The 26,616-nt window shown below is 40.3% G+C and overlaps 2 protein-coding genes across 2 annotated transcripts in view; both read left to right on the top strand.

Annotated features, from left to right (window-relative positions):
* The window catches only part of kdm5ba (lysine demethylase 5Ba), a 34,465-nt gene extending 23,847 nt beyond the window's left edge, over window positions 1–10,618 (top strand). The window contains exons 16-27 of the mRNA XM_083938979.1: window positions 2,967–3,091; window positions 3,217–3,367; window positions 3,689–3,809; window positions 4,016–4,371; window positions 6,546–6,684; window positions 6,771–6,950; window positions 7,044–7,202; window positions 7,802–8,221; window positions 8,450–8,540; window positions 8,640–8,827; window positions 8,913–9,119; window positions 9,509–10,618. Of these exons, the coding sequence (XP_083795105.1) occupies window positions 2,967–3,091; window positions 3,217–3,367; window positions 3,689–3,809; window positions 4,016–4,371; window positions 6,546–6,684; window positions 6,771–6,950; window positions 7,044–7,202; window positions 7,802–8,221; window positions 8,450–8,540; window positions 8,640–8,827; window positions 8,913–9,119; window positions 9,509–9,646 (2,275 nt within the window). The 3' untranslated portion in view covers window positions 9,647–10,618. The remainder of the gene's footprint in view (window positions 1–2,966; window positions 3,092–3,216; window positions 3,368–3,688; window positions 3,810–4,015; window positions 4,372–6,545; window positions 6,685–6,770; window positions 6,951–7,043; window positions 7,203–7,801; window positions 8,222–8,449; window positions 8,541–8,639; window positions 8,828–8,912; window positions 9,120–9,508) is intronic.
* Window positions 10,619–15,405: 4,787 nt separating this feature from the next.
* Window positions 15,406–26,459, top strand: nelfcd (negative elongation factor complex member C/D). The gene is made up of 15 exons (XM_083939273.1): window positions 15,406–15,552; window positions 17,201–17,307; window positions 17,495–17,604; window positions 17,687–17,796; window positions 17,933–18,040; window positions 18,918–19,070; window positions 20,333–20,463; window positions 20,615–20,780; window positions 20,867–21,001; window positions 21,246–21,385; window positions 24,593–24,707; window positions 24,785–24,880; window positions 24,973–25,113; window positions 25,780–25,909; window positions 26,150–26,459. Exons 1-15 carry the CDS (start codon window positions 15,493–15,495, stop codon window positions 26,182–26,184), a joined length of 1,737 nt encoding a protein of 578 aa, XP_083795399.1. The 5' UTR covers window positions 15,406–15,492; the 3' UTR covers window positions 26,185–26,459.
* The last annotated feature ends 157 nt before the right edge of the window (window positions 26,460–26,616 follow it).

Below are 26,616 nucleotides of genomic sequence, written 5' to 3'. Positions count from 1 at the left end.
CGCGTTGTCAGAGGTTGCTAATGCGCTAGCCTCCTGCTAACCATAGCCAAAGGCATCTGGCTGCTGCTAATACGAGATCAGGTTTATGTTGCTACGTAAGAGTCCCAAATCATACTATTCCAACTCCAACGTCTTCACATACCTACAAGTTTGCTAAGAGGGACAATAAATTCCCTTCTATAATTTTAACAATGGCAATCATGATCAGGCGATGCATAAGCACACTGATAAAAGTGAAGTTAGTTATCCAGTTGAGTCAGTTCCTGTCTTAGGAACTCATTCAGCACTGTTCGGTATTGCCTCTTCACGTGATATGGAAAAGATGGTCCTTTCTACTTGTGAACTGGTAATTACCAGTGCGTTGTGTTCAAGTGCGTTTGTTGTCGTAGTTAAATGAAACACGGCGGACCCACAGATCCTGATCTGTTACTTGCGAAAAAACATTTTAAACTGCCTAATTCATCAGCTACAGCAACAAGAGGATTTATCAAAACACAAACAGTAAATAATATGCTGTATTTTTTATAAAGCCTGAATAGAAGATTTTTTTAAGGACAAAAGAGAAAGCTAATATTTCTGTTTTAGCTACATAAGCTTGGTCAACCCTTATCTGAAGCACATCATCTTCCCTACCAGCTCAAAAAGAGTGTTGTTGTAATAAAGTAGACTCTTCCATTGTGCTCCGCCATGTTTAAAAGGTCAAAGGTTATCTCGTCTCAGCAACTCGTGTGTCAAAATATGCTACGAGTTTCCTAGTGGAAATTACCACATGAGGGGGTATTCATGTGCAATTTTCACATCCGATTTTGATATTTACCAATTTTCCATAAGACCTGTCGACTAACGTTACAGACAACTTCACGATTTTATCATTGGAATGGCATTGGTTCACCTTGCAGCAGGATATACTGTCGTCAACTCGTGCTGATGCCTTCTTCAGGCACGTTCCGTGCACTGCCACAATTACTGTTATTCCCTCCGATACCTGAGGGACTTGCATGGTTGAATGCGTGCCGTTTACACCAGCTTATCGAAAGTGTGACCATGGCCACATGCCAGCGATTGAACCTACTTCTGCTGTCCTCATAGTTCATCTGAGGCCACACGTTAGGTGACTCTTGTCCTAATCCTAAGGCACTGATGATCTACTAAGGGAATAATGATGCTGTACCCAGGGGCTGCATCAGCATCTCTCACCTCATGCTTGCCCCATCACCTTCCCTGCAGCAAGTGATGCCTCATTCACACTCCTGCGTTATGTTAAAGAGGACTTAATGAGCTCTTCACCGTCTTGCTATTAAACACAGCAGACAGCCTTGACACCTGACACAGGAAGCTTGGGGTGTCACAGCAGGGCCCTCTCTCCTAAGACCTAGGGTGAGAGAGTTCGTATATATGGACTACGTCCCATTTCACAAAAGGACTCCAGTGCAGTGGTCATCTCGAACTGCACGGAGCAATGTGCCAGACCTATAGGCTGTGCACCTATTGCTCAAGTATTCCTGCCATACAGGAGAGGCGGGCATGTGCTTGTCCAGTCAGACATCACCTTGACCAGACTTTTTCTCCTGTCATGAGCCTCATGCCAGTAGAGTGGCAACTTGATCCAGAGGTGGGCTTCAGCGTCTGGTAGCTTTTCGGCAGAGAAAAAGTCAATCTCTGCCGAGGAAATATTGTCCCTCTGTCCTGTGTGGTTCTCCTTAATGCCCAACGTCCCTCCGGGTCAGGATGCTCCACCTCGTGCATGGTTATGGAGTATTCTCTATGCTTCTCCAACATAGCCTCTGATTTTACCAATGCCTCCCAGCGTGCTTCATTTGGGCCAGAGACTTCTTCTGGTGGTCCCCCTTGTGGCCCGACGGGACTTGGTTTTCACTGGTGCACAGATTCTGCTGTGGGATACCCTAGGGGCCTCTCTGACAGGACAGGCCTCTTGTCCCAGCTCAGGGGTTGGTTTTGCTATCCCACCCTTGCTGCCTTCAGCTATAAGGGTTGAGCTGCTCACGTTATCGTCTGACTGCCCAGAGATTGTGTAGATTCAGTCAAAGATTATATTTTGAATGTCAGAACGGCTGCAGCATGAGAACTGTCAGAAGTTCTTTTCTAACTGGTTGACAGTTTGTAATGGACAAGTACATTGTTCAGTACCTGCCGTCCTTGGGTTCCTGCAATCGGGACAGTCCTTCTCTACCTTGACAGAAAAAGATGTCTGTGACTGCTATTTTCATTGCAGCACATTAGGGCCGGCAATGACACAGTAGGAAACCACAGGCTAAACTTAGTCCAATATGTGTGAGGTAGATGTAAGAATATAGGTCAAATAAAATTCACAGAAAATTAAATCAGATAAATAACATGTAGAGGAAATGTATAAGATAAAATATGCATGACTGTACATGACAGAAATGAGCAGCAAGATTCAATTATTGCACTTAAGTGGTGGATAAAGTTATTGCACAAAGAAAAAGAATATAAGTGTCAAGGTATGTATGAGTAGATTATTAATTGTACAGTGAGTGGCTCCCACTCCTTCCCTTCTGTCCTCTTTATTTCCTCCTCCCCCCGAGAGAAGAGTTGTAGAGGATGATGTCCTCAGGGACAAAGGAGTTCTTGACACAGTTTGATCGTCACAAGCAATTATTGACACTGCATCAGAGACTCCTCAGCTCTGATTGGTTTTTTCCTTCGGGCAAAGTGGAGAGTCAGAGTAACATGATCTGTCTCATGTACTACTGTCAGGATATGATAACAGTTTGATCAAATATGACAGTCATTTTAAAAAAGTTACCAACTGAACCTTTTTAAGTGTATTAAAAAAAGCCTTCACATTCCCAGTTTTCCATCCCAAGTAAATTTAAACAGAATGTAATTTTACAAATGGCCTTGGGTAGAAGAAACATTACTGAACCTAGACAAATGTCAATCATCATTGTATATTCACTGTCATGTTCTGTCTCCCCCTGCAGTTACAAGTTTACACTCAAAGAGTTGTATCCCATGTTGGCATCAGTGACGCTGCGTGCAGAGTCTTATAAAGACTGGCTCAGAATTGTGCATGAGATTCTGGAGAATAAAGGAAGCAAGAAAAGAGGTTAGAAGTCATGAAAAATACTCAGTTATCCCAAACATGTGAGAGTCATTACTACTCCCACTGTATTATATTACTTTTCCTTTATATTTTATACGTTGTAAGACTCCATACTGCTTTCTTGTCAGGTTTGGAAGAGCTTCACAACATGGTGGAGCTGGCGGAAACCAAGGCATTCCCAAAAATCAGTCTCATGGATCAGCTGCGCAGTGTCACCTTAGAGGCTGAAAAAGTTGCTGCATTGGCGCAACAACTTCTCAATGGAAAGAGGCAGACGAGGTACGTAAAATAGACTTGACACCGATGGTTTGAATTCAAATTGTGTTATACTTTCTTTTGACATCTCTATGAATTGGAACAGAGCATACCACCATAAATCTCCCATACATACAAATCTGCCTTGTTGATTCTGTCCCATAATGCATCACACCATTATTATTAGTATCATTATTACTTTGTTTTGCCAGATTTTCAAGGTTGCCAGAATTGTAGTTTGGACACAACATTGGACATTTAAAGACAAAGACAATTCTGTCATTTTGATGGTTGTTTGTTGGATAGATAAGTTAAAACGTTTTTTTGATTTATTTTTTATTTCAGGTATCGTTCTGGAGGAGGAAAGTCTCAAAACCAGAACGAGATGACTGTTGAGGAGCTGAGGTCTTTTGTTAGGCAGTTCGACAGCCTGCCTTGCAACATCCGACAGGCCCCTTTACTGAAGGTAAGCAAACGTGGCTCGTACCCATTAACTTTTATACATGACTACCTTCATCTCAATTATCTTTAAACCGAATTGGTTACTTCAGCAAATATCAAAGCTCTTTACTTAAACACATTTCTGTATCATCACACTTTCTAAAAGTAAATTAAGTCTTATCTCAGTAATATCCCTCGCTAAATGCCTGTCAATTGCCCCCACACTCCCAGGACCTGTTGACCCGGGTGGATGACTTTCAGCAGCGCAGCGAGCGCCTCCTCTCTGATGGGTCACCCAGCCCGCTGGAGCTGCAGGAGCTGCTAGACGTGAGCTTGGGCCTGGACGTGAATCTGCCTCAGCTACCCCTGCTGAGGGAGAGACTGGAGCAGGCCCGCTGGCTGGATGCCGTGCAGCAAGCCAGCAACCGGCCAGAAAGCCTCTGTCTGGACACCATGAGGAGGCTGATAGACCAGGGCGTGGGCCTGGCCCCTCACAGCTCGGTGGAAAGAGCCATGGCTCGTCTGCAGGAGCTGCTGACTGTATCGGAGCAGTGGGAGGAGCGGGTGCTTAGCCTCATGGACGCCAGGTGAGGACACTGAGCTGCACGGTCGTATCCCCATAGCGTTTATGTTCTTGTGTCACTCTTGACAATTAAAACTGACACGATTAGTTGACTAATCAATCGGTCGAACTATTTTGGTAATCGATATTGTTCAAGTAATTTTTCATGCGATAATGGCAGAAAATGCTGCTTTTAGTTACCAAACAAATAAGATTTTTCCCGGTTTCTGTTTTATACTATATTAAACTGCATATCTTTGGGTTTTGGACTGTCAAAAAAAGAGAGAGATTTATAGAAAACTTGGATGGACATTTTCTTTTCTTTTTTTAATTTAAATTTTTTATTGAACTTTTAAGAAACATACAAATAAGTACAGGTTCAAGATACACGTGCTTTCTTTTAACATCCTCTCACCTACAAAAAGTAGGCATTGTGAAATCCAAACAAATATGTAACACACTCCATGTGGACACATAAGGAATCCACATGAAGAGAAACAGACTTCAACAAATAAATGATACAGGGTGCTGCATTTAGTCCCTGGTCTGCTTTGCGTAGCTCCAAAAAAGTTCCCAAGAGCTCATCCCTTCATCCTCTTTGCCTTTCTACCTACAGAATATAGCTTCGTAGGATGCCGTCTCCACCATTGCACCCAACCACTCCCTGAGATTAGAAGTCAGAGCCGTCTTCCAATGTCTTAGAATCACTCTGGAAGCTGTAATCAGGCCCACTATGATAATAGAAAATTTCCTTTAGATTAGATTATTATCTATTATTATTTAGATTATTAGATATTTGGTAACTGAGACCTTTCCCCTAGCAGACACATAACAGGAGTCAAGACGGCTGCTGAACCACACCATTCACTCAAGTCCACAACTTCTACCCAGAATGGAGCCACTAATATACACTTCCATCTACAGTGCAAAAAAGTCCCCAGTCCTGATTTACATTCCAACACTTACTGTCATTCAGCAATTTCATCCTATGTAATCTCACAGGAGTGTGGTAATATCTGTGTATAATCGTGTGCTGTGTGAACTTCCCACAGCCTGCCAACAAATCCAGCCATTTCTCTTTAGCAATATTTGTTCTCAGGTCCCTCTGCCATAGCAACTTCACATTAGTGCACTCCTCACTTACGGCGATGTGCTCGCTCAATTTCAAACGGAGCAGCGTCAGCCTGAATCCCCTGTCCCTCATCTAACATTTTTTTAACACAACTCAACAATGCGCCATTGGTCCCAAATGTCCCCTTCAGACCTACCAGCCTCAAATTCCTTTTGCTGTGATTTTCCATAGATTGAATACGCACCCACATTGTCTCCATTAGCTTACTTTTCTTATCCTCGTCAGCGAGGGACTAGTCTGTAGCTTCCTCCAGGCGCATGATGCGTGTTTCGGCCTATTCTCCTAAAGGCGGAGGTAAATCTTAATCAAATGCCAGCCTCTATTTTGAAATAATTCACAATTTTACATGTCGGGTTGTGGAGAGTCCCTAGACAGCCGCCATCTTGTTCGCCGTACCCAATTGACTCCTGGGATGGGCATTTTCCACTATTTTATAGACCAAACGGTTAATCAATTAATCTAGAAAATAATTTGCAGATTAATCGACAATGAAAATAATAGTTTCATCCCCGGCAAGTAATTTTTATGAAAGTATGACCCATGTATCAGGATCTTAGTCAGATACTACCGCTTTATATAAAAGAATCTTCTGAAACAATTGTGTGAAGGCTGGCAAAGTTTCAGCTCAAGTTAAATCGGTTTAATTCCAGTTGTAAACTTACTTACTATAACTTTGTTAAAACATAGTAAACTCATACTTTGTTTTTTAAATGTACGATTTTCTTAAGTAGTGGTGTCGGATGTAAACTTAAAAAGTGAAATCAGCTTTAACTTCAGATCGTGCCGACTGAAATGTGCCAAGTCTGCAGAGCTGGATCCCGGTGGATAAAGAGGATCATGGTGCTGCAACAGTGCTTAACTCACCAATAGCTCCACAGAGCTGACACACTATAAAGCACCTCATGTTATCTGATACTTGATGTTTATTTAAATCTATCAAAAGTGTCGCTTTTTTTAAAACTAAGCTTCTAAATTGAAACAAAAGATGAAGTGACACTCCAACATCAGACATTATATAAATCCTGAACATGAAAACTGTATTTACTAAAGCTCACGTCCCTTCACAGGCCGCTTCACAGCATAGAAACACTCAACAACGCTCTACAAGAAGTAGAGAACATCCCTGCCTATCTGCCCAACTGTCTGCAGCTGAAGGATGTCATCACCAAGGCCAAGAAATGGCTCCATGAAGCCGAAGCACTTCAGGTGAAATATACCTCCACTAAAACCCATGCTGAATGGCCTGAGAGGGCTGAGTTTGGATTATAACTCTTGTGTGTGCATGCTTGCAGCTGGGAGGGCGTATTCCTGTGCTGGACAGCCTCTCTGAGCTGCTTCTCAGAGCAGAGGGCATCCCGGTGAGGCTCGACCCGCTGAGTCGACTGGAAGCTCTCGTCAGTGATGTTCAGAGCTGGAAGGAGAGTGCAGCAAAGACATTCCTACTGAAAAAATCTCCTTTCTCTCTCCTTGAGGTAAACAGTTATTAATAGGTGTGTGCAATTCAAATACATTTTCCAAATATGACAGAACCAATAAACAATGTCCATTTGCTTTTATGTTTCCAGGTTCTTTGTCCGAGATGTGACGTAGGGACCACGCATCAGAAGTCAAAGGCTAAAAAAGCAAAGGAAGCTGCACAGATCAACAAGAAATCTTCAACAAAACTGGAGTCTCTGTGTGACGTGGAGAGAGCTCTCTTTGAGAGCAAGGACTCTGCCTCTGCTGTGAGTGGAGCAATAGTAATTTTTATTTATTTATTAATTTTAGCACAATTAGGGGTGCAAGAAAACATTTTTCATTGTGATTATTAATTATATTTGTCATGATACAACTGCATGTTTCATATTCTGTTAACAGTTAAATGTGTTCAAAATGTACAAGAAACCCTACTATCCTAAACTCCAAGTTGATTAAGACTCAAGTTGAAGGGCTGCTAAAATGTTTGTCTGTCAGGTGACTAAATATTTGAGTGTAACATTTACATATAATGTACATTTTAACAGCACAAACATTAAGAAATAAAATACCTTGTTTTTACTCAGACAGCATCTGCTAACGCTAAAAGGCACACAAGTCCCTGTGTGTAGTGTGCTAGCCACTAAGCAACAAAGGGCAGGGTGGATTCCTCACACAGTGAACAGAGAAACATGACTTGGTTTGATATCAATCATTAACACTATTCCAACACAGTGTGGTGAGGTTACCTTGACAGCCCTATTTACAATAGCGGCTCCTGAAACCTGATCCGGTGCTAGTCTGTAGACCTGAGAGTGAGATTAAGCTTTCATTTTTATTTATTAAGTCACATTTTCTTCCTCGACAGATGGCCACTCTCGCCGAGGTCCGCCAGAGGGAGATGGAGATCTTGTTGGCTATTCGTGCTTCAAATGAGTCTAAGCTTGTTCCTGCTGAAAACTGTTGTGCACTTAGCGTTTGCATTTGCCAAAAGGCCCCCTCGGATTCCATGATGCAGTGTGAGCTCTGTCGAGAGGTTTTCCACTGCAGCTGCGTTAAAACAACTGCAGACCTCGAGTACGGCCATGCCTGGCTTTGCCCGCTTTGCCAGAGGTCGAGGAAACCCCCTCTGGACAAGGTCCTGCCCTTGTTGGCTTCGCTGCAGAGGATCCGGGTTCGGCTGCCAGAGGGGGACGCTCTGCGCTTCCTCATCGAGAGAACAGTGCGATGGCAGCACAAAGTTCAGCAGGCCTGCACAGAGGGAGTCCTGGAGGAAGTGTCAAAGATGGTCAGTGGAAACGCATTTCATAAGTCAGTGTGAAAAGAGTTGAATAGATTGAATAGTCTCTGGATTGTTGTTACCAGCCTCAGATGTTATCACCATGATAGCTTCCCAACCGTGCATGATGCAGTCAAAAAAAGTCTACAGGTGTAGTGGATCAATAGAGATGGGTGTGTTCTTAGGTTTATGTTTGCTTAATAAGTGACTGATCACTGTCAATGTTTGTTGTTTCAGGGAAGAGTTGGACCTGGAATATCTTCACATCTGACTCAGGAAAAAAATGGCTCATTTTTTCATATAACGCATCAGTCTGTTCCACTCCAGGGTGAGTGTTAAAGCTTTAAGCACTTTGCTTTATTATTTTTTTGCATTTTCTCTTTTATTTCACTTCTGAACTCTCCACTGCTCATCATATTTGTCACAGGTCTCGGTCCTGAGCTGGAGGAGCTGATGGTGGAGGGATTCCTGCTGCAGGTCACTCTGCCTGAAACTGAGCAGTTGTACAGATACCTGCTGTACAAACTGGCCCCCCTACCCTCACATAGCTCCCCCTGTGGGAACAACACAAAACAGGACCAGCAGTCTCAGAGAGGGAGCCCCCACCACAACAAGGTAATGATAAATCACAATCACACTTGATATATAATCACAACTTGTTGGTGTATTGATTGTAATATCCATGTTTTTACGGACAAAGCGACGCAAGGAAAGCTCCGACTCGCAGCACAGCAAGAAAGCAAAGAAGTGTCGCAAAAAGAAGTCTAAGAAGAGCAAACAGAGGGACAAAGAAACCAAGCAGACTTGTTCTCCCACACACACAGTGTCTTATCCCACTGCTTCAGATTCAGAGGAGGACTACTCACTGTGTGCTGCACCATGGTGCAGAGAGCCAGAAAGCGACGAGGTTTGTGTTTTATCGGTTTTCTTAAAGCTATAATTTTGTGAAAAATTGAGATTTATTTATTTTTATTATAAAGCAGGCCGAGGTGCTGTATAAGTACTTAGAAAGTATCAGAACCATCTATCCACAAAGGAATTGCGTTAGAAACTATGTCTTTAAACGAGCCATCAAGACTCCTGTACAGTTGTGATGTCACGACTGTAGGCAGGTCCGGCGTGTGTCTTCCCTGTACCCGGGACAAGATTTTCTTTATTTTGGATGTTTAATTTGTCTCGATTGATAGAAGACGTCAACTTGTGCACTAAATTACATGAAGAAAAACTGAATTATGTTTTGTTTGCTCTTGTATTAACTGATGTATGTTTTTTTTACCTCATCTTACTGCTTTTCAGGTAAACTGGGTCCAATGTGACGGCAGCTGCAATCAGTGGTTCCACCAGGTCTGTGTAGGACTGTCTGCTGAGAGAGCAGAGACCGAGGACTATGTTTGCATCAGCTGCACACAGCCAGACTACGACAGAGGAGAATGAAGACCAAAAAGTTACTTTGAAGCATCAGCAGTTTTTGTTGCGAGCCGCAGCACTTAGTTGCACACCTGAACTCTGTGTGCTCACGTGGCGTCTCCCCCTTTACCTTCTGGCTTGCCCTTAGTGAACATGGTGCTATTTACTGGGTTTTTTTCCAGAGTTACAAAAGACTTAAGTCACTGTTTTCGTCACATGGTTGTTTTTTCAGCCAATCGACTAATCCTTTTTTTGAAACTTTCCAAGACTTGATGCAGATGTAAAATAAAATGGCAAAATGTTTCAACAACGCAGGGATTTTTCAACCAAAAAAAGTCAATTTGACATCACATTTGAGAACTGTTTTTTTTTTTTTACATACATCTGAACAATGTGAAACTTATCTTTCTCTTGTAGAGTAAATATTATTTATCGCAGCAATAACTGAAAAGATTGAGGCTCAGTTTTCACCCGAGCTATATTTGTGTTTAGAAATTATTTGATATAATAACGCCTTCTTAAAGCAGAAGCCCTGATACTTTACCTTATGAATCCTATGATATTACACAGTTCAATTCAAATTTGTGAACAGAACTTGAATCAGAAACCAGAGGACGAAGACTGCATGACGGAGCTTGTTGATCCAATATGTGCGAAGGTTTGCACCTGAATTTTTGCCCATGTCCCTTAACACATCTCTGGCTTTGATATGAAGTCTGATTTCCTTTTGCGCTGTCTGCGGGGGGAGACTTAAGTCTTGGCGCTGAGTGAGACTTGATTATGTTCACAAAATGAGAATGAACTGTCCGACATCAAAGGAATGTACATTTTGTTTTTGGGTGGCTTTTCCCTTTATTGTTTAGATGAAAATATTGTGTTGGACTTAGATTTAACACTCTCTGTGTGATTTGCCACGGATATATGACCTCTTTCTGCTCCTTTGGGTAAATAATATAATTCCTATGTTGCATTTGAAAATAAAACATCTTTGTTCCCATATGCCTGTGCTCCTCAATCCTCGTAGTGCTGAGAGCCAGTAAAATGTTTGGTGGGTTGATTTTGATTTCCTCCGTCAGTTATGTAAAGTATCTGTAAAAGAGGAACAGTTCTACACGTTGTCTACTTCAGGAACCCAGAACAACAGCAGGAAACAATAGTGCCTGTACGTATATGACATCAGTGTCTTTTATTAATAATTACAATTTATGAATTAAGATAAGCAATTCACATTAGGATTTTCAGGCACACCATAACAGTAAACTCATGTTTAAAGGTGTCGTGTGGACCTTTTTGTTGTTGTTGTAAACAAGTAATGTTTAGATTTTAGGCATTATCAAAGTGTCATTGAACATATTCAATTCGTCTGTTTCACCGAAAAGGAGGTTACCTCCTAATTTGGTGTATATCTCTGCGTGTGGACACAAATACTCACTTTTTGCTCACGCTAAGCTTAAATATCAGTAATATATGGAAATACAAAACAAACGTGTGATTTCACATCATTTTAGAGGGTTCTCTTTTCCATAATGCTCATTCCATTAAAACAAAATCTACAATCATTCATTTTATAGACTCTACTAAAGAGGGAATACGTTTATGTGTAGATATAGTTATATATATATATATATATATATATATATATTACATATATATATATATGTAATATATATATTAATATTCTGTTTTCTAATATATCTTGTCTGTATAATATTTGTTGTTTGTAAAGCTGGAGTTTGTGATGAAAATCTCCCTGGGATTAGTATTTCTGATTTGTGCCCATCTAAAATTTCTACAATCCTTCATTGTCTAGAGGTTATACGTTTTGGAGCAGCTTGAGATTGAAGTCTGACAGAAAGAAGGTTGTTCTCTCACCATCATATAACAAGAGATCGTCTGCGTTTAGTTTTTATCAGGGTCATTTTCTTATTGGTATTTATTTGGATGTGGAAAAGCAAGCTTAATGAATGAAAGGATATCTATCTAAGTTGAGTTTTCTGGGTAGCACTGAATTTGTATAAACGTTTGTTAATCATGTTTTAATGGTCTCACTGCTCCCTGTAAGGTTATTTAGATCATTTATACACTCAGTTGCCAGTTTATATGGAACCAAAGCTAAAACTAATGCAGTCGAACAAAACAACAACAATCCTTCAATACACTTTACCTTCATGAAGGTAATAATGTTCTGTTTTTGTTGAATCGGCTTTAGAGTTAAGTGTTCATTAAACCGTATGGTCCTTTTGGAGGATGCTGTTGGACTGTGTTACACTGACAGGTGAACCTTTTTCCCACCCTAGAAACCGTCTGTAGTTTTAGTGAAGTGTGTTCATCATAAATTGGTAACTGAAGGTTTATCAATAATAATATGATACCAATATGATATCAATAATAATCCAATTCCAAACCTGACAAGACTAAACTCGGGGAATAAATATCAGTGAGACCAGGGCTAATAGAAGGAAGGCGGGTCACCGAAAGAAAAATGTCTTTGGGCTATGACCATAAAACGGTATGAAGCTTCTGCAAAGGACCTGGAGCTGCGCTGTTTTAGTGTTCCAGCAGATGGAGCTAGAAACAACTTGATGGTTTCTTCTCAGGTAATGTTTGGTTTCATTCAGTCTCACAGAACTTTCAAATCAATGGCTAATATTCCCATATATATAATAATAATAATAATAATATATATATATATATATATATATATATATATATATATATATATATATATATATATATATATATAGCAGGCAGGAACGAACAGACCCAGCTCTGTGGAGGACGGACATCTGTCTTTACTGGTTGGGGAGAAAGAAAGAGAGAAAGAGAGAGAGAGAGAGAGAAAAGACAGACAAACAGACACACATCCAGAGATGCAGGCAACCAAAGAGTAACAGTAACTATAGTAATATCTATAGTAATGTGAATATGACTTTTATGTTATGGCAGTTTATACAGCAATAGTAGAAACAAGCACAGCTAGGGTAAGAATATGACAATGATAATAATTATGGTGGTAAATGATCAATGATGAGTAGTGGTAATAACAGCTGTGATACAGTGAGACATACCACTGATGGTGTTTTTATGGCTACACATTTTATAATTTAGAAACTAATGATAGTTTATATGAGTATTAGTAATAATAGCAGCAGGAAGCGTCATGCAGGACCACGGCAGCAGAGACCTGCGAGATGACAAAGCACAAACAACAAAGGGGGAAGTAGTTGAATTAGTAACATGCATTGATAAGACTTGAATGATACAGACAGAGAGGAGAGAAGCTCAGAGTATCAGGAACAGTGAGACGAGGCCTATAGCAGCATCATTAAGCAGAACAAAATCACCTGGGAAGAAGTCATGGACAGAAAGATCTCATGGCCTGAGCCGTGGAAGGCTGAACCCCTCCGCATCAAATTCCTCATCCAGTCTGTCTACGATGTCCTGCCCAGCCCGTCAAACCTCTTCTGTTGGAGCAAGGTTGAAACTCCAACCTGTCCCTCATGCCAAGGAAGAGGAACTCTGGAGCATATCCTCAGCGGCTGTGCTTAGGCACTCGGAGATGAACGCTATCACTGGCGCCACGACCGGGTGCTGAAGGCGGTTGCTGAGTCAATCAACACTGCCATCGACCGGAGCAAGTGCTTACTACCACCAAAGCACAGAATTCCATTCGTAAGAGCTGAAGAACAACCACATCCCCGACTGAAAGCCCAAACAGGTCCCCTGGGAACAGCAATTGACTGGCATCTAAGGGTGGACCTGGGGTAACAACTGAAATTTCCTGAAAACATTGTGGAAACCAGCCTTAGACCAGACCAGATCGTCCTACTCTCAGAGACATCCAAGCAGGTCATCAAGGTGGCAGCTGACAGTGCCTTATGAGGACAGAACGGAGGAAGCCAGGGGGAGATAGAGGGAGAAATATGTGGAGCTGGTGGAGGATTGACGCAAATGGGGGTGGTGCGCGAGATGCCTTCCCATTGAGGTTGGGGGCAGGGGCTTTGCAGGAAAGTCACTCTGCAAGGCCTACACTCTCCTGGGCATCACAGGCGCACGCAAGAGGAGAGCTATCTGTACAGCTCTCGAGGCTGCTTAGAGAGCTTTACGATGCTGTGGATCCAGAGGGACGAGCAGGGGGTGAGGGGGTCTGATGTTGAAAGACCTGAAACCCCAGATACTATCAATGATGATGTGTCCAAGAAACTGCATCACAAGATGTATGCAACAATCATGTCATTCTGGCTAGGCTAGTGAAGTCCAGGAATAGTTGACGACCACGAGAAAGAGTGGTGAAAGCTTGGAGAGACAGCGGACAGCATGGAAAGTTGGCAACAGAGGCAGGAAGCGTCAGCAACAGGACCTGCATCTTCTGTGAGGAAGAACCCTGACTCAGCTACAAGAAGTCCTAAAGAAACTTACCCTCAGGGGAGCCCGAGACAGGGGGAGCACCCCAAACAGACAGACAACCAGGCAACGTCCCATGCAAAGGGACAATCGACAACGAATGGGGTATGTACACACTTTCACAAAGTCCTGCAAAGTTAGTTTTTAAAACAGTACAGTTACATCGATACATTATTCGGAACAATAGAGATATAGTCAGCTGCTAAAGGAGGTGGGAGTGTTGCTGTCTCACAGAGACTTTACTTCACGACACAACCTCCAAGTGACTCCTGAAAAGTTTTCATACGTCACTAATGCTTTTTGTATCTGTCCCGTCTGCGACTGACTCTCCAGAAGGAAAAATATGTTTCTCTCTTATTCAAGAGTATAATAAAATAAAAAAGTACATGCCTTATTCCAAAAAGATATCGTTACTACCCCTAATATTACTGTTTATGGGAATCGTTTCACAGATCTTATTGATTGGGGAAAAAAACTTAGATGCTTCCTGTAAAATTTTTTATCACTAATAAGGTTAAGGAGGTTTCTTACAAAATCATACACAAATATTATCCAGCTAAACAATTTTCCCCTGGGATTATTAAAGTATTTCTGATTCTGATGATTATTTGCAAACATTTTGAAAATACATTAATATTAACTGCTCTTACTGTAAGTTACATCCAGAAACAGCTCCTACACCAAAAAAACTATGGGCAGACCGTAGCAAATGTGTTATTGACTCTTTCACCATAGATTTTATTTTACATTAAATGTTGTTTTTGGTTTCCATAATAACCCTAAAAAAGAAGGAAAAGGTAACTTTTTAATAAATCTGTTTTTATTTATTGTAAAATTTCATATTCATAAAAGTAAAATTTCTAAGAAAACCCCAAATTTTCAAAAATACATTTGACTTAAAATATAAAAAAAATCAGCAAATGAAAAGGCTGTTAAAACCACAGCCTTCTGTAATATGTATACCCTTGTTTAATGAACATCGCATGTCCTCTGTATTCCCCTTGTTTACGGTTTCCTGTAAACTATTTGTATCCATGTGAATTCATTTTAAATAAAGCTGTTTTAAAAAAAATATATTTTTTCGCCCTGGGGCGGAAATACGTCACCAATACGTAACGAAAACAACTTTACTCATCTTAAAACTATAAAATATTCATCTTGCACATCTTAAAAATATGAAAATCTATTTCGAAACGTTTTTATTTCATTATTTTATTTTTATTTACTTTTTAAAAATGTCCCATTGAAGTGCCTGACAGGCTGAACCCAGGGAAGCATTTCTCAGCCGTTGGAGCGGGGGGCGGGGCCTGCCGTTCACCGACTCGCCATTTTCCTCCTGTTGTTGTTAGCTTACGGTCTGACCGGGTCCCCGCTCCCAGCATCATCGGCGGTAAAACCAAGTCACGTCCGGATTTAAACTCTCAGCTGGGTTATTGTGACTAGTTCAGCGCTACTTCTCTCCCGTCATCATGGACGAGGAGTACTACAGCGGCGGCGGAGACTGGGAAGGCACGGGGGAAGGTCCCACGGTGAGAGGAAGACCTGTTGCTACAGTTAGACTTAACGTTGTTTAGCTAGCGTTAGCTTAGCTTCAGCTACACAAGCTGCTGGGTTGTTGTGACAACGCGACATTGACGCTCGGCTCACACCGGGACAGATGCGTCCACACAGCTGACAACGTGTCCCGCAGAGTGCGGTCTGAGCCTGAGGCTACTCCGTTAGCTGCAGGCTAACTGAGGTTTCTGCTAATTTATTTAAGTGTTTTAAACTAATGTTACTTATCAATATTACTATCATTATTATTGTTTATTTATTTATTATTATGTTTTTATTATTATTATTATGTTTTGCTACAGGCTAACTGTTGTTTTTGCTAATTTATTTAAGTGTTTTAAACTAATATTATTTATCAATATTAGTATTATTATTATTATTCATTTATTATTATACATTTTTTATTATTATTATGTTTTACTACAGGCTAACTGTTGTTTTTGCTAATTTATTTAAGTGTTTTAAACTAATATTATTTATCAATATTACTATCATTATTATTGTTTATTTATTTATTATTATGTTTTTATTATTATTATTATGTTTTGCTGCAGGCTAACTGAGGTTTCTGCTAATTTATTTAAGTGTTTTAAACTAATGTTACTTATCAATATTAGTATCATTATTATTGTTTGTTTATTTATTATTATGTTTTTATTATTATTATGTTTTCCTACAGGCTAACTGTTGTTTTTCCTAATTTATTTAAGTGTTTTAAACTAATATTATTTATCAATATAAGTGATTTAAACAAATATTATTTGTTAATATTATTTATTAATGTTGTTATCATTATTATTATTTGTTATTAATTCATTTGTGTTTTAAACTAATATTATTTATTATTATTATTGTCATTATTATTTATTAATTTTAATTGCTTTATTATGTTTTGCTATAGGCTAACTAACATTACAGCTGGTGGACAGGGCAGTTAAAGTTGCACGTTACCTGTTTCTCACCTCACTTTAATAGACCATTCAACCATTTGCTTTATTTCTGTCACAGCATTTTAAATTGCTGTGCCTAACTGTTTAACTGTTTAACTAATTAACTGTTAATATGTTATCAGGTAAACATTTAAAGGTCTGCAGCAGAAGTCAAAGAGTTAAAACATATCTCTTATTTGTGTAGTAGGATCAGGAAAAATGCCTCAACATTTCTTGAATGAATGAATCACTCCTTTATTATTCGCCATATAAAAAACTGAGACATGTTTATTAAATATCTTCTATGTGACACAGTTATTTTACACACTGCATATGTTTTGAGTTCATAGATACCAAATACTTGATTGTGCTCCCTGTAGTTTCTGAGATACAAACATTTGTATCTTACTGTATTATATTGAGTGTTTGAGCATGAGATTACTGTTTTACTGGTGGTGAGAGAAGTAAATCTACCTGTCACTTGCATATTTTACCAGCGTTTGTCTGGTGGATTGTCCTAATTTTGTGCCCTGGTCACATTAATTTAACAACATTGTTCATGTTGTTTGTTCTGTGGCACTCGTCGTTCCTCTGCCCTCTCAATTTTGTGCCACTCCATGAATGTTACTGCATGCTAAACAATGAGGAGCCATTTTAGAAGTATAAACGCATGTATAAATTTTCCTTTGTGAAGGATTACGTGGAAGGTGAAAACGATGGGAAGATCCAGGAAGATTGTCTGCAGAAGTTCTCCAGCAGGGATTACATCATGGAGCCGGCCATCTTCAACAGCCTCAAAACGTAAGCACCATTTTTCTCACGCAAACACGAAGATATCATCTTTATCCCACTGAGCAACACACAAAACGTTTTTTTAAATTTAGAACAACACAACAAAAACGACGACAACTGCACAGCACATCTAGTGTTTGACAAATGCGAGAGCGAAAGTACATCCTAAATGAAAGAATGGGAATTTTTTTCTCAGGTATTTCCAATCAGGCGGCTCTCCAGAACACGTCATCCAGCTTCTCTCTGAAAACTACTCTGCTGTGGCTCAGACCGTTAATCTGCTGGCAGAGTGGCTCATCCAGATGGGTAGGTGGCAGACTGCAAGGTCCTGCCATGTTTTCTGGACTTTCCCTTCATCTAATTTCTAATGTCTTTACTTTGCCTGCAGGTGTAGAGCCCGCTCAGGTCCAAGAGCGAGTGGAAAATCACCTCAAGAGTCTTTTGATAAAACACTTTGACCCCCAAAAAGCTGATTCCATTTTCACCGTGGAGGGAGAGGTGAGATTTCTGAACACTCGGTTGTAATTTTAAAAACACAAGTGATCACAAATCCTGAACATCTTGTGCCAAAAAGATTTAGTTGTCATGGTAACATAAACATGAACCAAACCAAGCCGGTCTCTTGTGTTTTCAGACTCCTGCTTGGCTCGAGCAGATGATAGCACACACTACATGGAGAGATCTTTTCTATAAGCTGGCTGAGGCTCATCCAGACTGCCTGATGCTCAACTTCACCGTAAAGGTACGATGCTGTTGTGGTAGTAGTAGAAGTAGTTTTAGTAGAAGTAGTTTTAGTGGTAGAAGTGGTTTTAGTAGTAGTGGTTTTAGTAGTAGTAGTGGTGGTGGAGTAGTAGTAGTAGTAGTGGTGGTGGTGGTAGTTTTAGTAGAAGTTTAGAAGATGTAATTATGCTTTAGAGTGGAGGAAGTAAATTTTAAGTGACCAACATATGGTCTCTTTTATTAACTTGCTGTAAAAGTAAGCATAAAGGGAAACACTAGTTATTTGTTAGATTTACTTCCCTCGTTAGATGAATGGAAAATAGTTTTGTTGTTGGTGCTGTAAAATGTATTATAGGCACAAAAAGGATTTTTTAATACATTTTTTTGGACAGAAAAAGGGCAATTTGAAGATTTGTATTCTGGTAACCTGAATGGGCCATTGGTCATTATTTGTGACGTTCTATAGACTGAACAATAATTGAGTAATACAGTAATAAGTTAATACCATAGACTGTGTAAAAAAAGGTTAATATATCAAAATAATTGGTAGTTCAGTGCTATGACAGAGATCAATACGTAGAACTGTCGATGCCTCTTAAGTTTTGTGTAGTTGAACAGGGGCCGGTTACACAAAGATAGTTTAGGTCTTTAGTGTAAGTCCAGTCTTACAGTTATTTAGCTGCTAGTTTAGTTGAGATATTTAAGACTATTTTAAGCCTAAAAAGCGTTATTCAGATCAATTTAAGCATCTATCTGAAGTCTGACAAGCATTTAGATCTAAGCTATTAGCTTAGAGCTAAAGTCTATTGTTGAGAAACCGGCTGCAGTTGTTTGCTTTGTTCAATTTCTACCTTATTGTAGCTGCCTAAAAGACACATTTTCTGTTTTTGGGTTTTTAGCTTATTTCAGACGCAGGTTATCAGGGTGAGATCACCAGTGTGTCCACAGCGTGTCAGCAGCTGGAGGTTTTCTCCCGGGTGTTGAGGACATCGTTGGCCACGCTGCTGGATGGAGGAGAAGAAAACCTGGAGAAGAACCTGCCAGAATTTGCGGTGAGCTCTGCTGTTTTATTAACAACGCACACATATATCCTCACATACAGGATTGACATTTTAAAACCCTCAATGTAGTGTTGGAACGATCAAATAATTAGTCTATGAACCAAGCGTTTATATAATTGAGTTTTATTGAGCACATTCACTGATTCCCGTGTCTCAAATGGGAAGATTTGCTGCTTTTCAGTTTTCTATTATTGTAAATTTAATATAATTTTTTTAATATATGTATATTTTGTTTTTCTCTTCTTAAAACATTTCATAGACCAGATCATTTTTCTTATTATTATTTTCGATCTCAGCTCATGAAGTCAGACTTTAGTCCCAAGCAGGGCCTGAAGTTAACTTTCTTGGCCACCTGCCACAGTGTTTTTTACCAGCCAAAATAAAATAAAAGTGAACGACTCGGAAAATGCATACGAATGGTTCTTGAACTTGTACATAATCCACATTAAAGTGCTGTTGAGTTATTAACCAACTTAATCTCATTAATAACTAGACCTACATAATGACTTACAGCTGTGTCTGAGCTGGTGTGGCAGCGTTTAGAATAGAAAATAACAGAAATAAAAACAGCCAATCATCTCACTGACAGGCTCATTTATTTAGTTAACACCCAACTGAAATCCATTAGTCACTGCTTTTTAGTGTTATTAGATACCTAGGTTCAACATTTTTATTTGATTTTATATTAACAATAAACATTAAATGTATAACAAATGACTTATAAATGTATGTTGCTTTTCAAGATAAGACATATTTTGACTGAATAACATTTAGATAAACAACAATAATGATTATAATAATTAACAGAAACCAAACTACATTACACTGTAATGTGGAGGTCAGACACTGATTTTAAACCCTTTCACAGAGCACAGACTGAGGCTCTGAGTCCTTAAAGAGGAGGAGGAGGAGCAGACTCTCCCTCTGCTTCCTCCACTCTCAAAACACAAAGTAATCCCGTCACTGCATCTTCTCTGTCGTACACAAGCCAATTGCGAACCTTGCCATCCCTTTCCAGTTTGTATTAAAACACTTGCTCAGTGTTGTTTTGAATTATTGGCTACACGCCAACGTAGCAGTTAGATTGACAGTTTCACCCGCCAATCACAAAAGTTACCCGCAATTTCATGCCCTGGTCCCTAGTAAAAAATAACCCCACGTTGTGTAAAGTCAGTCAGTGCTTGTGATTTGTACTTCTTCTGTTTGCTGCATATGATGATATTTTCTGAGTGATTCCCTCCTCTCTCCTGCAGAAAATGGTGTGTCACGGCGAGCACACCTACCTATTTGCCCAGGCGATGATGTCCATCCTCTCTCAGGAGGAACAAGGTGGTTCGGCCGTTCGCAGGATCGGCCAGGAGGTGCAGAAGTCGGCGCATGAGAGGTAACTTAATCAGAATCTCAACATGACATGCCCTATTCTGTGAATGCAGTTAACTCCAGATTACAGGAGCAAGATGGCTGAGTTTGCTGCACACAACCAGTAATCCAATCAAAACGGGATGGTTTTATTTTTGTTGTGTTTTATGTCACAGAGGTCATGATGCCAGTCAGATAACCCTTGCGCTCGGCACAGCCGCAGCTTACCCGCGAGCCTGCCAGGCGCTGGGAGCCATGTTGTCTAAAGGAGCCCTGAATCCTGCAGATATCACAGTTCTGTTTAAGATGTTCAGCAGCATGGACCCGCCTCCGGTGGAGCTGGTGAGGACGGAGCATCTTTAGAGCCTGTTTGTATCCACTTCATGCTTGTTAACAATGCTGAGGTATTTATCTTTTCTCATCTTTAGATCAGAGTGCCTGCCTTTCTGGACCTGTTCATGCAGTCCCTGTTTAAGCCCGGATCAAAGATCAACCAAGACCACAAACACAAGTACATCCACATCTTGGCCTACGCTGCCAGTGTGGTTGAAACGTGGAAAAAGGTAAAAAGAACAGGGATGGATTTTCTCATGTATTAATGTGTGTGTTACCGACTGCATAGCTTGTTTGGATTAGTTGGTTGTTATTTTAATTAAATTCCAGTCATGGTATTTTTCAGTTGTTTTAAAGATCGTTCATTGTTAACGTCTTATTTCCTGACAGGCGTCCAACGCTCAATTGTTTCCTTTATAGCCCGTGGTTTCACCCTAACAGCTTCTTTACACCTCTCTTTCTGTTCAACCCCAGAACAAGCGAGTCAACATCAATAAAGATGAGCTGAAGTCGACTTCCAAGGCCATAGAGACCGTGCACAACCTGTGCTGCAATGAGAACAAAGGAGCCACAGAGCTGGTGGCTGAACTTGGCACGTTGTACCAGTGCATCCGGTGAGTAGACGACCAAGATCCCAATTAATCAAAAACTAATGGGGGGAGGTGTTCAACTTAATAATAAGCAGGTTTATGGAGATTGCTTTATTGATGGTTTTAAAAGGCAAAACATGAAGTAATGCAAGTATTTGGGAATGTCAGTCCTGGGGTAAATTAATTATAATATTGAAGTCTGAAAAAAGAACTTGTAACAAGTTTACTCTGACCTGGAATTGAAAGACTGACCCAGCTTGATACTTCCACATCAACCAGATGTTCATTGACTCTGGTTACTCATTGATACAATTTCAGACTTTTTCAATCCTGATACCGATACCTGGGCTTCGGCGATGGCCGATACTGATAACAGTGTTAAATAATAAGCTGACGGTCTCACTGTGTGGAAGTGAGATGGTTCTTTTATGTGTTAAGACAACATCCGACTACTTTTAAACATTGCCTCCCTAACTTTGTAAAACAAGCAGATTTACATATATAAATGTCCTGCATTGTTATTTATTGTTAAAGTAATAGATTGTGCACCTGCATCTTAGTAAGAAATCTTCAAAACTAACAGGAATCCCATTTGAAGTGTAAAATTCACAAAACTCAGTATATAATGTATGAAGTACATAAACGTAGAATTGAACTGAATGGACCCTGTGATCTGAGAGTTTACAACTGTCACTGCTGTGATCGTCAGCATCTCACAGATTTCACAGGCTTTCCAATCGTTATTCGGTTAACCTGATGACCAGGTGTTAATTTGCTGTCTCTCGTTCCTGTGTTCAGCTGTATCCTGCTTTTAAAACTCCCACACAACAAAACTCTATTTATAGACCCGGTCTGTCTGAATATGTGCACCAGGCTGGCAAAAAAGCAGCCAAATTGCTGGTTTGCCGTCCAGTGTAAAAACACCTATTCAGTGACAGCTTTTGTCATTTTTAAGTTGTATTTTAAAAGAGTTGATGTTTGGCAGCCAGCCCTTCTTACTTCCAGGGTTCCTACGCAGTCTGGAAAAGTGCTGAATTTAATCTGAGTAGTTTCCAGGTCTGGATAAGTGGGAAAAGGGGAAAAGAGTTTGGAAAAATGTTTGTATTTTTTCCAGACTATTATCTCACTTTCTAAAATAAAATATATATATACAAATCAAAACAAGTTTACTAACGCAACAAAACACAGCCGACCTGTAGATGATATGAAACTAATCAAGCTGGCTGTAGAAGGGGTGTCAGGTTACCATGGTTACTCTTTGCCGTGCGACTGTGGTTCTCATTTACTGATTTTTTTAAATTTACGTCATCTACATTTTATTGGATTTATTTTTATTTATTTATTAACAGTATGTTTACTCCATCTAAAGCACGGACGCGTGTTTTCTTCTGTAGTTCGTGGTTAATTGTTCATCTCTACTCTTCCTGTCTGTCGTGTCACAGGTTCAGTTGTTAATTTCACTCTTTTAGCATTTAGCTTGAATTAAATGCTGTTCTTTGAACATGTCTCGGTTTGGAGTTCATTCACTTATATGAGCTACAATACGTATGTATTGGCAACATGATGGCATACACAGTCCCGCCCATCGGACGCTCAGCGTCTCTGGGGGTCTATGGGACAGTGGGCTGGCCCGGACTTTTGGCTTCTGCTTGATGATTGGATGAGCTGTCTGAGGCGGAATCCTTTTTTGATTGACAGCTAAATGAGCCAATCAGCGATCTTGAAGAACAAACATCCAGCAGAGCATTTTCAAAGTCTTGCATTACGTTGTTGTGAACTGATCCGGAGACTTTACCGATCCCCAGCAACTTTGTCTTTGTTAAAAACGACTAGCGTTGTGTTTGGCGACTCTGTTCTGTAACTATGCGGTTTCTTTCCCCAACGAGCAGCGGCAGCTGCAGAGCTTTTCCCCCTGTCACTCACACTCACACTCACAGGCCATCACACTTCACAGTAGCCTGGCGCAGCAGCTCCAGCTGGGCCAAGGCCATTAAAGCAGCCTAGCTCTGCTGCCATTGAGAGGACACTGGTCTAGTTCCTGGAAAAGACGCCTAGTTGGTACGATAAGGTCACAGATCTTTTTCTTGAAAAGGAACGAAGGGTAAAATTTACATATAAATAAGCAAACACGTTTATGATGTAGGCCGGAAAAATGAGCTTCCCCTCCTTGAGACCAGCAGCCGCCACTGATCTATACGTAACATAAAATGCTATCATCCTTATTATATAAAGAAAAAATGCAAATTATTTTCCTTAATCACTCACTTGAGGGCAGGGAATAACATTTTGGTAGCATATCAAACATATTCTGAATAGAAAATATCAAAATATTACACAGGCTACTTAACATGAAGATAAATTGGGCATTCTCTCATCTCCGACATTGGAAACATTAATAGCAGCAGCATAAAAAAATATTCCTGAATAGAAGAATACAACACTATACCAGTGAGGTCGTATGCCTCAGTGACATGCTCTCTGTGAGCGGTACTGTACGGACATTACCTGCCAGTCCGGTTCAGTGTAGTGGCGTGTAACTATGATGATGCTTTCTGTAGTCAAGGAAGTCCAACAGTCTGTTGTGAGGCCCCGTTCACGGTTGCTAGTTGTGTTTTCAACTCGGCCTTCTTCTTCGCGTGGATTGCTTCCACGCGGGTGGTTATGGTTGTGCTAGAGGGAATATTGTACCCTGGCTCCATGTACGTTATTACCTCTCGAAATCCCTGTCCGTCAACAACATTTATCGGCAGCATGTCTGTAGTAACCATGTAACATACCCGCTGGGTAACGCCCTCTGCTTTCGTGGAGTCGGCTGAACATGACGTAATTAGGTCGTAATTCAACCATGTTGTGGAGTTGTGGTACTTTAAAGTGTCTCCATGTCAGTGTGCGCTTCTTGTTTGTCGTCAGAGAACTGCTTTACTTGTGTTCCTGCGTGTGCGTCAAGTACGCCTGGATTCAAGCGACTGACAGGGAATTACGGGTTTCAAACACAATTACTTGCAATTCATTTATTTTAATCGAGTAATTTCTTATCAACAATTAATCGATAATCGATTAATTGTTTGCATCCCTATTATTGACATAATATGCATTTCACAATTGTTATTCCGCTGTTTAATATTGGCCAAAAAATCTTAAAAAGTATGGACTTTTGAAATGTAAAATGTGTAGGAACCCTGTACTTCTGACGGATCCCTGTTGACTTCCTGTTTGTATATCTATATTCAGGTTTCCAGTGGTTGCCATGGGCGTTTTGAAATGGGTGGACTGGACGGTATCTGAGCCGCGGTACTTCCAGCTGCAGACAGACCACACTCCAGTGCATCTAGCTTTACTGGACGAGGTAAGACGGATGAAACTTTACATTTTCATTATTTCAGACAGCAGTCACATTAAAACATGTATGCACCCTCCACACAGATCTGTACGTGTCACCAGCTGCTGCACCCGCAGGTGCTCCAGCTGCTCATCAAGCTTTTTGAGACGGAGCACTCTCAGCTGGACGTCATGGAGCAGGTCTGTTTGTGATGCTCTAATGCTTCTTATTTCAGTACGTTGTAACTGTGCGACCTCTCAGCTGACAGTGTTTTGCTTTCATTCCCCCTCAGATGGAGTTGAAAAAGACTCTGCTGGACCGAATGGTTCATCTTCTGAGCCGTGGTTACGTCCTGCCCGTAGTTGGGTACATTCGCAAATGTCTGGAGAAACTCAACACGGATATCTCCCTCATTAGATATTTTGTCACTGAGGTAACAGCTGCTTCTGATCTCCATTAGTGTTGAACAGATAAAACTTGGCAAAGGAAGTTCACGAGTATAGTATTTTTTTATTACATTTCATTTAGCTGACGCTTTTATCCAAATAAAAGCGACTTCCATTCACAGAACAGGGAGCAATTTAGGGGTTCAGTGTCTTGCCTAAGGACACTTGGACATGTGGACCAAAGGAACTGGGGATCAAACAGCTGATCTTTTGTATGGGGAACAACCACTCTACCCCCTGAACCACAGCTTCAACTATGTTTGGTACATTCAAGGCCCCAACACAGTCTAGAACCAATTTTGATTCAGGGAATATCTCCCACCCCTATCATGAATAATACATTTGAATACATTTGAGATAAATTAATTTAAAAGCACCTTAAAGTTAGAAATTAGCTGATGACCTGAGGAGCATTTAGCAGCTAAAGTGTTTCAGCTTAAAGAGTAAATATTGGACTAAATTAATTATAACATTGCTTCCATAACTTCTGGATGTGTAAATAAGTTTGTTAGATATGTCAATGTGTTCACAACCTGTTTCCACTGCTCCCAAATGGCCACAAAGAGTAATCGCAGGTTTGTTTGTTTGTAAGGTGATCAAATCAGAAAACAAACCTTTGAACAAACTAATTAAACTTTAATATGTCTCTATAGGTGCTCGATGTGATTGCACCTCCCTACACGTCCGACTTTGTTCAGCTCTTCCTGCCCATCCTGGAGAACGACAGCATCGCAGGAACGATCCGTGCGGAGGGAGAACATGACCCTGTTGCGGAGTTCATTGGTAAGCGATGTTCAAACATTTTAAGTCAGAACACTCATGCTATACTGGAGAAGCAACACAGTATCCTGATAAAGTCAGGACCTACATGTTCACCAAACATTTGCACAAAAGTAGGAAGTGGCTTCACATGAACAGTAAAACTAGAACCTGAAATAATAACTTTCAAAGGTCATGTGTGTACATTAGTAAACATCCTCTTAAAGCACGAGACATGTAGGTAATCATTTCCCTGTTTTTCAGCTCATTGCAAGTCAAACTTCATCATGATAAACTGATGTGGAGGGGCGACTGAGTCTCCTTCGAAGACCTGACCAACAGAAGAACTTTTATCTACGGACAACCAAACGCTCTGCATGATGTTGAAGCACTGGAGTGCTTTTTTTTTAGATTTTTTTATTTAAACTAAAGACAAATGTCAATGAGCTTATGGAAAAGTGCAGTAATGAGACAGACTGGTCGAAGTAGAAACCTCTGAAGATGCAGCTGAACATTTTTAACATTTTCTTTTTCACATGTATATTTGATTTTATATATTTTATCTTGGTTTGAGGCATCTTAAAAATTCATGTCAGTTTGTAATGGTTTAAAAGTACAGCAGTGAAACTAGTTCCCCATTATGGATCAACACCACAAAATGTAGAGATCTGCATTAGCTGTGTTTTCTGCTCAGCACAGAGATGTTGAACTTTGACACCTCTCAGCCTTAA

Source organism: Echiichthys vipera, assembly GCF_963691815.1.
Source record: "Echiichthys vipera genome assembly, chromosome: X".
Taxonomy (NCBI): Eukaryota; Metazoa; Chordata; class Actinopteri; order Perciformes; family Trachinidae; genus Echiichthys; species Echiichthys vipera.
Note: the sequence above shows the minus strand (reverse complement) of the source record. Positions and strands in the feature narration are given on the sequence as shown.